General features: G+C 36.5%; 1 protein-coding gene and 1 long non-coding RNA gene across 4 annotated transcripts in view; both read right to left on the bottom strand.

The window, feature by feature from the left end:
- Positions 1–13,715, bottom strand: part of mRpL4 (mitochondrial ribosomal protein L4) — a 261,863-nt gene that overhangs the window by 49,501 nt on the left and 198,647 nt on the right. For 2 of the 3 annotated variants that reach the window (XM_067153850.2, XM_067153852.2), the window contains exon 6: positions 2,635–2,708. The exons of the other annotated variant lie outside the window; for it this stretch is intronic. In XM_067153850.2, coding sequence (XP_067009951.2) covers positions 2,635–2,708 — 74 coding nt within the window. The remainder of the gene's footprint in view (positions 1–2,634; positions 2,709–13,715) is intronic. 3 annotated transcript variants of the gene reach the window in all.
- On the bottom strand, positions 10,467–12,046 carry LOC136881062 (uncharacterized). The gene is made up of 3 exons (XR_010860980.2): positions 11,708–12,046; positions 11,233–11,391; positions 10,467–10,945 (listed from the first exon to the last, which is right to left on the bottom strand). It is a non-coding gene; the product is annotated as an uncharacterized lncRNA (long non-coding RNA).

Here is a 13,715-nt window from a genome sequence, read left to right as displayed (position 1 = left end):
TCATTGCAAGGAAAGCTCATAGAGAGATCCAGAATGTAAGAGTGTTAAGAGGAGTAAATTTGGACTCCGACCACTACCTCTCCAAAATAAAGCTGAAATTTCTACCCAGGAACACTAAAAGAACCAAGTCAGTTAAACTTACTAAGTTTGATTTAGAAAAACTTGCAACTTGCAAACAGTTTACAGAGAAAATGGAACGAATAGAAGGCAGAGACTGGGATGAATTGAGAGAAAATCTAGGTAAAGTAGCAACAGAGACTGTGCCATTACTAAAACAGAAGAAACATGCCTGGTGGACAGCTAGATGTGAAGAAGCGGCAATGCAGAGGCAAATGGCCTGGTTAAAGTGGAACTCACAGAAGACAAGACAACACAGTGAAGTTCTTAGAGCAACAGAAGATAACTGCCAATATCATCAGACAAGTGAAACGGCAATTCACAAAAGACCAATTGACACAGTTGGATGATGACTTCAAGAGGAACACCAGAAACTTTTACAGAGGCTTTAAATGGAACCTTAGTCACTACAGTCCACCCAGTCTCCATTTCCGTGGACCAGGTGGGAAGATAGCCTATAATGACTGACAATTGCCACCTTCTCGCCAAGCACTTCGAGGATCTCCTTAATTGTGAATCACCTGATACCTATTTTACTTACCAAGACAACATCAAGCAACCAAACTCGCAACCACCATCCAAAGAAGAAGTAATACAAATTATCCAGTCTCTGAAAAACAACCAAGCATCTGGAGAAGATTCAATAGTAGTCGAACTTTGGAAGCAGGCTGGAGACAAGCTAGTTGACAGAAATTCTACAAAACATCTGGGAGACCGAAACATTACCTAGTGACTGGACCACTGCATTGATTGATCCCTTGCACAAGAAAGGAGACTTGACTGACATCAATAATTATCAAGGAATCTCTTTGGTACCTGTCACATACCAAATTTTCTCTAAAGCCTTATTAAATAGAGCCGAACCTCAACTAGACCCACAATTAGGAGAGTACTAGGCAGGATTTAGAAAAGGATGCTGTTGTACAGAACAGATACTCAATCTTCAATCAGTATTACATCAAGCAAAAATAGCCGGAAAGAAATACGTCATTTTCGTTGACTTTACAAAGGCGTATGACTCAGTAGACAGACCTACTCTTTTGAAGATTTTGCAGGAACTAGGACTAGATGAGAAGACCCACAACCTAATCAAACAGACTTTAAGCAACACCAGGTCACGAGTAAAGGTCAGAGGAACCATATCAGAAAGTTTTGAAATTAAATCAGGAGTGAGACAGGGAGATGGTCTGTCCCCTCTCCTCTTTAACTGTGCCCTGGAAAAGGTAATAAGAGAGTGGCAAAAGGAATTAACTAGAAAGGAGATTCCAAGTGGCATTTATCTCGGACATAAGCGCAACGAGCTGAATGTTGACTGTCTGGCGTTTGCCGATGACCTGGCCATTATATCTAATTCAATAGAAACTTCAGTGAAACAACTAAATGTTCTGAGACAACAAGCAGCAAAGGTTGGGCTACATGTATCTCTTGAAGAAACACAATTCATCATGAACATCGGTGAATCTCCTTGTACGTTGCATCTGGAAAAGGAAGAGATCAGGTACAGGGAGAGAACAGGTACTTGGGAGAATGGTTGGAATCTAATCTCACCGAAGGAACAGCTTTGTCAACTCGAGTTAACAGGCTTGAAATGGCCTACCAACGGACGAAGAATACCTATAATAAAAAGTGTCTCTCTCGTAATACTAATATGAAGCACTACCAGACAGTCATCCGCCCTCAAGCCTCATATGCTTCAGAATGTTTAACATTCAACAGGAAGGGACTCGTGGAAAAACTTGAAATCTGGGAAAGAAAGATAATGAGGAAGATTCTGGGGCCAGTCAAGGAAGGTGACAGTTATAGAAGACAGCCTAACCAAGAGCTCTACAAGCACTGTGAAAGAATAACGAATGTAGGAAGGAACAGGCGCCTAGCATTCTATGGGCACATCTATAGGATGCATCCGACCAGGCTGACCAACCGGATTCTCAGCTACTTGCAAAAGAGGAAGACCAAGTCACCATGGTTGATGGAAGTGGATAAAGATCCACAGGAACTGGGAATAACAGAAGGATACTTAAAGGATCGGACAACACTCAGGAAATACTTAAACATAAGGAGTTCCAGGACAGACTAGCAATGAAGAAGACTGGCGCCCTTTGGACAAAGGAGAGGAAGAAGCAACACAGCCTGAGGATGCGCAACTACTGGGCAAACATCAAAGTCCATTCCAAAATGTAATAGTTGAATGTCGTGCTCCTTAGCTGGGCTATGCGAAACAATAATAATAATAATAATAATAATAATAATAATAATAATAATAATAATAATAATAATAATAATAATAATAATAATAATAATAATGCCAGGATGTCGCCACTGACGGATACACCGAGGACATTATCATAACAGCCTCAGTCTCGAAACTCTCCAGACAAAAGCCGAAACATCACATCAATGTACTTCACAGATATTTGATGTCAATTATTACTGAACGAGAACACACACAAATCAGCAATACTTGAAAGAAAAAAGTCCCTGATTCATCCCAGACCTCTTTGAACTTTATGTGCTTACCATAAGCTGGCATTAGATTGATGTGTTTGATTGGGTCAGTAGCCAAGGTGATGCTGCGAGGCATGATATCCAATCTGAAAAGACAATTACAACAATGTCTCATCTCCTATTTGGAAGAACAACAAACTAGCACATACAGTTTGCAAAAAGATCAGTATCACTGTCAAGTAGAACCTCGATGCATCATTCCCGGAAATGTAGTTTTCCTCTATTCATTGTTCAATTTATTTGGTGCCAAAAATGTTCCATACAAACCAATATTAAATTTCTCCAAATCTATTGTTCCCTCAACTATCGTTTTATTGCATTGATCTTCAAAAACCATTTGTCCTCAGCCACAATTTTCCCGGATGGATCAATCGAACGTAAGAAAAAGATATGCAAAAGATGTTTTTAATTTAAAGAGACAGCGCAATACTCTAGCATATAATAGCAGCAACCTGAGAATGTACGAGCGATTCCAGTTGCAAGGATCTTGTAGGCTGGAGTGCTGTGCACAAGTTATTCAGGCGTAACTTCACTCCAAGCCTCCTGCACCAACGCTTCTCCTCGACCCACTAACCGACCCCTAGAAGTATTTTTATTTACAAGAATTAAAATGGAGGCACTGTAAAACTCAAATTTGCCATCATTTTCCGTGCTTCTATTAACTAGCTAGGGCTGCCACCTTTGTTGAAAATGAGAAAATCACAGAGTTTAAAATAGTCAGGGCGTGCGCCGGGTATGTTTTAATTAGTCAGAGGGTTATTAATTGCGTCGTACCTTGCGAAGTGTGTGGGATGCAAGAGGCCTATTGATGTCCCCTGCCCAAGTGTCTTGTTACAAACCGGACCTAACCAACCAGACCAATAATCTTTCACTAGCCTGGTGTTGAAACTATGTTGGCAGTCTTGCATAGCCCGCTGTGACATCGTCCAAGATGCACCATGTTGAATTTCTAACCTCTGTGACATCGTGCGAGCCGCGCCGCGTGGCACCTCTGACCTATCGTCCGTAAATGGTCCATGGAATCTTTAATTAAAAGAAATTTCATTATGATAGGTCTGTACGGAACTGTGATTACAATAGTAATTCACGTCCACCTATTCAATACAAATTGTACAATGTTTTAAATTACATATATGTTCAGGGACTAGTTTCGATCTAACAGTAAGTCATCATCAGCCTAAAGCAAATCAAACACAAATGTATCAAAGAAATTAAACAATGTAAAGACACAAAGGTCTTAAAAATGTACATACCATGTAAGATATTAAGATAAGAATTAGAGAGATGCGCTACACTACGTTAAAAAACGGGCTCTATGATAGAGATTCATAAAAAGTCCAGTGCGCCATACAACATTACAAAAAGTTGTTCAAGGAGGAGATCCTTAAATTGCTGGTCGAAGATATCAATATAGGCTGGCTTATAAAAGATGCTGCTTTCCATTCAAAGATCAACTGAACCGAAGTTCCTAAGATGTTCATAAATTCAGTACGCATGGATGCGAGCATGATGTTAGAAAGTCTCTTCTGTTTTTAGAACCATGAAGTATGAAAATTTTAGTGCATGGAGGCTAATACATAATAGTAAATAAAGATGGTTGGAGTTCGCAGTTCAATGCGGACCGTACAGTTGACATTGAATAAATGACAGCTAAGACAGAAAGAGATAAGTTAGGGGGAAAATATACATAAATGAAATATGTCAAATGGGAATTACTTCACGTTGTAACAAGCTGAGCGAGCTGGAAATGAAGCGTGAATGAGGAGTGGAGTGGGTGAGGTTCAAACAAAGTCTTGTGAAGGAGGTGTGGGCAGAAAGAGAGGAGAGAGGAAGGGAAGTGGAAAGGAAAGAGGGGGAGGGAGGAGATTATCAAGGCGGGGCTGGGAGATACGATAATACAGAAGATTGTCTAATTAAAGTACTGTAAATAGAATGAAAATTCAGACCTTGACTATTTGATTTATTAATTCTGAAAAAGTGAATGACCAGGTCAAATAGAATATTAGTTTTTTCGGAAATGTCATTAAGATTGTCATTTGGATTAAAATATTGGTCCAAATGTATAAAGCAGTTCTCTGCTATGTTAAGGAGTGGTCCTTTATTCATAATTTTGAGGATTTCCATATCATGCTTAATGTCAGTAAACTTATGATTGTAATTGTTTATGTGTGTTGTCCCACTGCAGAAAAGTTTTTGTATTTCAGGGCATTGACATGTTCCAAGTATCTTATGTTGAAGCTCCTTCCTGTCTGTCCAACATAAGTAAAATTACAGCTGTTGCATTTTATCCTATATACTCCTGATTTTGAAAAGCAACCAGTCTTATTAATAGAGGTTGAGTTGTGAAAGATGGTTGCCTTTATATTGAAGGTTTAAAATGCTATTTTAACATCATGTTTTTAAAAAACCTTAGTGACTTTATAAATATTTTCATTGAAATTGAAGGTAGGAAATAAAGTAACTTTAGGGTTTTTTTTAAGTGTGGTTAAAGGGCGATGTATGTATGTATTGATAATACTTTCAATGAAATTACTATTGTATCCATTAAGTTTAGCAATCATACGAATATTATTCAATTCTTTTTTAAGATCACTATTATATGCCAATCGTTTATCGATTTGGGGATGTGAAGGATCTTGACGAACAGTAGAAGCTGTTTGGGTAGGTTTTCTGAAAATATTGTATTTTAAGGAGTTTGGTTGTCTAATGATGGTGAAGTCTAAAGAATGTATTCTTTCTTCATTTTCAAATTCAAGTGTAAATTTTATGTGTGTATCAATATTGTTGAGTCTAAAAAGAGTGGTGGCAGCATCTGTTGTGCTCTCACCTAAGATTACTACCTAGTCCAAAAAGGAATATAGTTGAAGTTATTATTGTTATCAATGTTAGTATGTTCTGAAAAATCTAAATAAATTTCAGCTAAGCTAGCTGAGGACGGCGATCCCATGGCCAAACCTTCTTGCTGATAGATGATACCATCGAAAGTGAAATAGTTATTATTTAAAACTAATTTCAGGACAGACATAAAATCCTGTATTTCTAAAGTACTTAGTTGGTTGAATTTACTTAAATTACTTTCTATGATAGGGAATAATTTAGAGATTTGAATACTAGGGTACATATTTACAATTGCAAATGAGTTAAGGTAATTATTAGGTCGTATATTAAACTTATTTAGATTCTCCACCAGTTCTGTAGTATTTTTAACAGATTTTCTGGATAAAAATGATATCTTCTTGGAAACTTTTGAATTCATTGAAGATGTCTTATATAAAGGGCTTGGTTGGTAATTGTTGATCAGGCGAATGGGGACGCTGGGCTTTAGCAGTGGGAAGGCTTGGATTCATACTAGTTAACTTTGATTTTTCTGGATCAGTTAAAGGTTTGCTTAAGTAGGCGTTGAATTTTTTGAGTAGGGTCCTTTTTAACTGCAGTAAACGAACTGTCAGAAAATAATTCTTTAGTCTTACCTATGTATTCATTTCTTTCCATTATAACCGTTGTACTGCCCTTGTCAGCTTTTGTGACAATAAGATTATCAGAAATCTTCTTTGTAAGAGCGCGTATTATTTCTGTTCGGTGACTGATTCTTTATTGATATTAGAGTAGGTGGGGTTGCTGTTATTATTTGAGTTAAAAATGCTAATAACTTTTCATTTTACTTCGAACCTTACATCACCTTGGCTAGTTCAGATTCTAATACCATGGTGGTAGTGGTATCAAGTACATTAAGATTAGGACCTTTGGCTAGAATTGAATTTTCCTCATTATTCGAAGGAACATTGGATAAATTAATAATCGGTGGAAGAAAATGAATCGTTCCGCAAGTGAAATTTCTATTATCATTAAAATCATTAAAGAGGTTGTTGCGACGTTCGGAATTCTTGACTGTACAAAGTTTCTTGTCTAGGTTTTTTTTTGTTTCTTAGCTAATAAAGTGAAAGGTCTATTATCAACTAGAGATTGAAAAAAATTTGATTGAGCACTTGAAAGTAAATTTGCAGCTACGAGGTGAGTCTCATACAATCTATGATTTAAGAAAGATTGTTTCTTGTAGAGGAATTTAATTTCTTCCCTTAGACAAATCTTATTCATTCTAATTTGGGTCTTAGCAATGTGAGGAGAAGGTTACCTTTGAGAATTATACATTGTTTAAGAAACCACATATCTTTGCCCAATTTGGCTATTTTAACTTTTAAACCTAAGTACAAATAGGCTTCACGTTTTGCCTGGTTGGCCATGTAATTAAAAGAAATAAATTCGATTATAATAGGTCCATACTGAACTGTGATTACAATAGTATTTAAATAATATATTATTCAGGTCCATCTTTTCAATACAAATTGTACAATGTTTTAAATTACATATATGTTCAGGGACTAGTTTCGACCTAACAGTAAGCCCGCTGTCACACAGGGCATCGAACGATCAAGAGCGACCAACTGGCATCCAGTACTAACGACTAAATTAATTTACCTTGTCACACTGCTCATCGATCGAGAGGGATCGACTGCACGGAAACAGCTGATATTCCCGCCCAGTACCGTACAGGCTACAGACGTATTCATATTCACGAGAGAAAAAGAATGTGTTGTGAAAGCGATAATTCGGGTGGAAATATGATTCTAACCTATGAATATATTAGGAGAAAGGAAAGAACCAGACGATCGCAGTGGACAAGGTAAAGGGCCATGGAGAATTCCACCAAAGTGTGCCTTCGTTGTGGAATGACGAAGAAAAATTCAGGAACTAGTACCGAATGTTCATCAATAATTACGGTATAAGCAATTAGAGGAAAAAATGTAGTCACTAATAAATATCAGGCAAACAAATTACAGGAAAGGTATAAGTTCTGAGGAAAGGCTGACACTATCGTTAAATTCAATATTCACAACGATTTTTTTTAGGTTTAAAGTCAGAAGTGATGTTCACCTCCGAAAGAACTACTGTATGTCCGTGGCAAAATATATCAAATAAAGGATTAGTGGCAGGTACATTTCTTTGCATTCTGTAGGATTCTAATAAAGTATTGATAAAAAAGGACTGAAAACGGTTATGTAGCCTACATCAATTTGAATTCATAATTTGAAGGTGCTACAATGAACAGTGGAAATATATTTATTTAGGCCTACAGGTTTCTGGACATTGGTGACTCATACAGATTTAGGATTGCTCACAATACATCAGTGGATTTGTTCCTATTATATGTGATGCCATTCATAGAGCACTACAGCCAGAATTCTTGACGGGGTGAAAGTTCCAACAAAAGCCTCACAACAGTGGCTCATTGTACTTCAAATATAAGACTAATACCATTTATGCTTATTTGTTTTAATGATGCTGGATCTTGGAGCATAATTACTGTCTTTTCAAATGATATTTTGAGGTGTTTATTAGATGGAGGTTAACAGCTTTTTTTTTCCATACCACTTGGTGAGATCCCACCTACCAAAATAATAGACATATCAAGAAATGCTTCCAGTCAAAATTTACATTACCTAATGTAGAAATAATGTGTCAAGTTTCATTACAATCCTGTAAATAATTTTGAAAGAAAGAAAAATGCACATATGCTCTGAATATTGTGAAAATGATAAAAGTATTGGAGTTCCTTACACTGTTTCTCTCCCTCATGATCCTCTGCAAATCTCTTGTTGCCTCTCCTCTTCTTTGTTATTGTGCCATGTTCAGAATAGTAGGCCTATCATATTGCTTTCATGACAAAGATGTTGCTGAATTTCTGTAGGCCTACTGTGTTTTGTGCAAAGAATCCAGGTCCATATCCAAACTTTGCAAGAATGACAATCCGGTCTTAATTTATATCATTGAAGACTACAGCAGCTTCAAAAGCAGCTAATTTTACCAAATGGCTGTGAAGAAAGGTTGTCTATGGACATCTCTTCCAAAGTAAATTCTCTTTAGGGTTCTGTGTATTCACATATGTGTACATTTCTTGAGGAGTTCAGGTGAGGCTAGTGCTCTACACTAGCTTAATAACTATAGGAAAAGCTTCTGGAATATTGTTCTAATAAGTTGGCAGTGTAATAGACTGATACTTGTCACAACTACATGTAAATTACACACAAGGTCTTGTTTATTACCCTCATCACTAAGCATAAAGTACTGTCCCCCAAAACTTCGCACTGGCAAGCTGCTCTAATTGCTCACTTGACAATAATAAACCAATTAATATAAATCCTGCACTTCCATCCAAGTTACCGGTAAACTCCTTGGTACAGAGTAACAACTTTATCCGCAAAGGTCTGGTAGGACTCTCTTTCTTACCTCAATGTTGATTTTGCCTTTCTGTGTATTGTTCATATGTAACTTCTTTACTGATATGAACACTACCAAGCCTATCTATCCATCCTGAAATTCTTTCCTTATGAATCAGTTCAAGGAAAATGAAAACTTTGCCTTCAATTTAACCCAAAATGAGAACCAAACACTGCAAAAAATAATAGGTGCTAATAACAAGCACCTTGCCTTCTATTTTTAGAAGTGAAGAGTGTGCCTTTCTAACAACTAAATACTATTGCCATCTACAGTAAAATGTTATTTAGGCCTGTTGCTCAGGTGGTAAATGATTTAATTTTGCTATATCTTACATTGCCTGTCAAAACTGTTTGTAAATACCAATTATATAAATTAATGTTTGACAGAGTAGGGTGTATGGGTCTTTTAAGATCTTGGATTGACTTACAGGGTAATTAATCTACTCAACCTTTTATTACAAGCATGTAACTGTCATATGGATATATTTTTTATAAATATGTACATGTTCTGCCATCATATCCCCTTAATATCACATCCCACAAAATACAGTTTTTTTATGTTGTAGATTAAAATCTACAAAACTTTGGTAGAAACACCTGTCAAAATAGTTACAAATGAATTTTTCATCTTTGTTTTTCATTGTTTATATGGATCTACAGCACAAGAAATAAAATAATCGGTCTACCTTGATGCCTCCTGTAGGCCTATATGTTATTAATAAATTATAAGTATGGTAACAGACATGAAAGTAGCGATTGCTGGTGCAGACAGGTACCAATGGCAGGAGAGTACTTGGAATGAGGAGATAAAGGCTACCTAAGTTACAAAGGTATAAGGTGGCAGGGAGGGATTCTGCCAGGTATAACTCTAGTAAGAATTTTGTCCTATGCAAACGACTTGGTCTATTGAAACTGTGCAATCTAATATCTTGCAACTTCAAAAATGATGCAATGAATATGACATGAAAATTAGTCGTTTCAATTCTAAAGTGATCACAGTAGGGAAGAGTAGTAGAACTGAATGTCAGGTTGAGAATACAAAATTGGAACAGGTAGATAATTTCAAATAGGTATTTAGGATGTGTATTCTTCCAGGATGGCAGTATAGTAAGCAATATTGAATATAGATGCAGTAAACCCAATGCAATGAGCTTCCAGTTGTTCTCAACAGTATTCTGTAAGAAGACAGTCAGCTCCTGAACAAAACTACTCATATCTTTACACTGGTCTGGTTTCAGACCACCTGTGCTGTACATACCTAATGCAATGAGTTTGCAGTTGTGATCAACAGTATAGGTACCAAAAGAAGGAAGTCAGCTCTTGGACAGAACTATCAATACGCCGGTCTGGTTTCAGACCACCTGTGCTGTACAACTGCTTACTATACACACAGAAGGGACCTACTACATGTATTTCAAAATACTCGTTTCCTTGTAAACCATACATGTTCTACCACATAAAATATACAAATTAAGATGTTGTAATAATGCTAATAATTTTAAAAAATGGAGTTAAGGTTCTTTCCCAACAGGTGCTAATACACATAACTCACTGAGGATTCAAATAAATATTGATAGATAAGTATAACAAAAACTGATTTAATTAAAAAAGTAGAACATTTCTCAAGAACATAAATTTTATTCGATTCTTTCTTGATCTAACACTGTATACAACAGTTCCTGAATTTTAACTTTGAAAACCCTTCGACCTAGTACACTCATTCTTTCCATGTCATCACAAAGACACTAAAAATAACACTGATTACATTTTCTTTTCAGTTTTCAGTATCTTTTCTAAATATTCACTTAACACATCACTGTCACTGTCACTTTCACATTTCTGTTTCTTTTATTTTTAACTGCTGGCAGAGCTGTTTGTGGAAGCAGAAGCCACTGGACTGGAAGTATAAGTCCCTTCAGTAATTTCTGATCTGTAGGAGTAAGACCCCTCCAACACAAATTATTTCTGCTTCCTCCTCCTCTATTTCAGCTTGGTGAAAAGGCTCTCACACATCAGGTGCCACTTCCATAGATGTGTTTGTTACAGAACTGAAAAAAATGAACAACATATTAATGCAATTCTTCTAAATTGGAGCTATATTTTAGTCTGGACACAGGCCTTCTGCTTAAGAAATTGTTACTTTCAATAATTATTTTAGTAAGATGATTGTTAGGTTGGATTATATTATATTACTTTCACTTATATCTGATAAATTAATGAACAGATGGGTGGAACTTATGGCCTACAGACTGAATCTTCCCCTCACTCTTTCACAACTAGAACACTGGTCTGTATTGTAGGCCTATTTTTAAAAATAAATATTACAGAACTGTACCTTTTTCCAGCAATGAAGAGTTCCAGAAAGTTGAGAGCATTGAAGTAGACCCATTTTATGTTTTCTGTACAGCAGAACCTGGGAGGAGAGGGAGGATGTTATCTCTCCAAGTTCGATATCCAGCCTTCAGAATTTGCCTTGTTTTGGCACAACTTTTTCCTGAAACAATGAATCAGAATATTGTGACAAAGAAAATATACATGTAGTAGGCCTACTTATGGCATAGGCCTACACTTATTTGTCATTAAAGCGAACAATGGTAGGCCTATTCATTTCATTAGGTACGAGATGGAGGTTAGGAAAGCACTGTTTATGTTTTCCAAACATTTCTTCAATTAAGTTACAAGAATGATAATTACTAGTTCTCCTAGTGTAACTTTTTTAACCAATCTATTCCGTATAATATATTTTATCAATAAATAATCTAAGATAACACTATTCATAAGATAATCGTAAAAATATAATAATTACTTACCAGTTTTTGTCCCAGTTCTCGACGCTATAGAATGCCATACAAAATTCACGGTCTCCCTATTACTATATCCAGGGAGTCTAGGATTATACACCACTTTGTTTTCATACACTAAGCAAATTAATGTTTCGATTTCATCAACAGATGACTATGTTGCGTCCGCCATCATCGAACGACTGCGACTGAAAAACGGACACGTTTGTTTTCACAAACCAGTCGATCTTCATCGCTCGTAGTTGATCGCTGACGATCGATGCTGTGTGACTGGTGCCACTGCCCTCTGTAGGTTTGTTTTCTTAGTCGGTTGATCGCAGTCGTTCGATCGAGCCTGTGTGACAGCCCCCTAAGTCGTCATCAACCTAAAGCTAATCAAACACAAATGTATCGAAGAAATTAAACTATGTAAAGACACAAAGGTCTTAAAAATGTACATATCATTTAAGATATTAAGAATTAGAGAGATGCGCTGTGTTAAAAAACAGCTCTATGATAGAGATTCATAAAAAGTCCAGTGCGCCGTACAACTTTAAAAAAATTGTTCAAGAAAGAGATCCTTAAATTGCTGGTCGAAGATATCAATATAGGCTGGCTCATAAAAGATGCTGCTTTCTATTCAAAGATCTTCTTAAGATGTTCATAAATTCAGGATGCATGGATGCAAAGCATGTTGTTAGAAAGTCTCTTCTGTTTTTAGAATCATGAAGGATGGTAATTGTTGCGCATGGAGGTTTAATACATTATAGTAAATAACTATAACACAGTTATAAAACCGGAAGCTACATATGCAGCAGAAACACTCTTTTACCCGAATAAACAATCAAAGACTGACAGACTTCAGAAAATTGAAAGGAGGATTGGAAGAACCTGCATCAACAAAAAATACCAGAAAGATGGACAGTGGCGGTTAATACCTAACAAAGTCGTGTACAAAGAGCTAGAACACATTACAGATACTATGCGTAAGAGGAGACTGGGATTCTTTGGACATATCATGAGAATGCAGGACTCGAGACTTCTGAAACAACTAGTACAACACAATCTCGTCTCAAAAAATACCACAACAGGATGTAAATGGATCAGAGAAGTAAGAGAGGATCTGAAGGAAATGGGCCTTACAACAGAAGACACCACAAATAAGATAAAATTGAATACAAAACTCAAGAATACAAACCTCCGCTTTACCCTTACACAAAACAAACCAACAACACGCACATTTTCAACTGAGGAAAGGGCACGAAGATCGGAGCGTCTGAAGAAGTACTGGGAGGATCGCAAAGACCGAACAATCCCTTCAAAGAGACCTGAACGACGGACTGACTAAAGTGATCCTATGTGGTCATAAAAGAAGAAGAAGAAGAAAAAATGAAGGTAGTGGAATTTAGGAGTTCAATGCGGACTATACAGTAGACATTCAATAAATGACAGCTAAGATAGAAAGAGATAAGTTAGGGGGAAAATATACATAAATGAAATATGCCATATGGGAATTACTTCATGTTGTAACAAGCTGAACAGAGCTGGAAATGAAGCGTGGATGAGGAGTGGAGTGGTTGAAGTTCAAACGAAGTCTTGTGAAGGAGGTGCAGGGAGAAATAGAGGAGAGAGGAAGGAAGGGAAGTGCTTTAGAAATACAAGATTTTATGTCTATCCTGAAATTAGTTTTAAATAATAACTACTTCACATTCAACGGTATTATCTATCAGCAAGAAGGCTTGGCCATGGGATCGCCGGCCTCAGCTCGCTTAGTTGAAATTTATTTAGATATTTTGGAACATACTAAGATTGATATAACAATAAAGACTACAACAATATTCTTTTATGGGTTAGATATGTGGATAATACTTTAGTAATCTTAGGTGAGAGCACAACAGACGCTGCCACCACTCTTTTTAACCTCAACAATCGATACACACATAAAATTTACACTCGAATTTGAAAATGAACAAAGAATACATTTTTTAGATTTGACCATCATTAGACTACCAAACTCCTTAAAATACAATATTTTCAG

Source organism: Anabrus simplex, chromosome 9 (genome assembly GCF_040414725.1).
Source record: "Anabrus simplex isolate iqAnaSimp1 chromosome 9, ASM4041472v1, whole genome shotgun sequence".
Lineage (NCBI taxonomy): Eukaryota > Metazoa > Arthropoda > Insecta > Orthoptera > Tettigoniidae > Anabrus > Anabrus simplex.
This window is presented reverse-complemented; position numbering and strand designations above follow the sequence as displayed.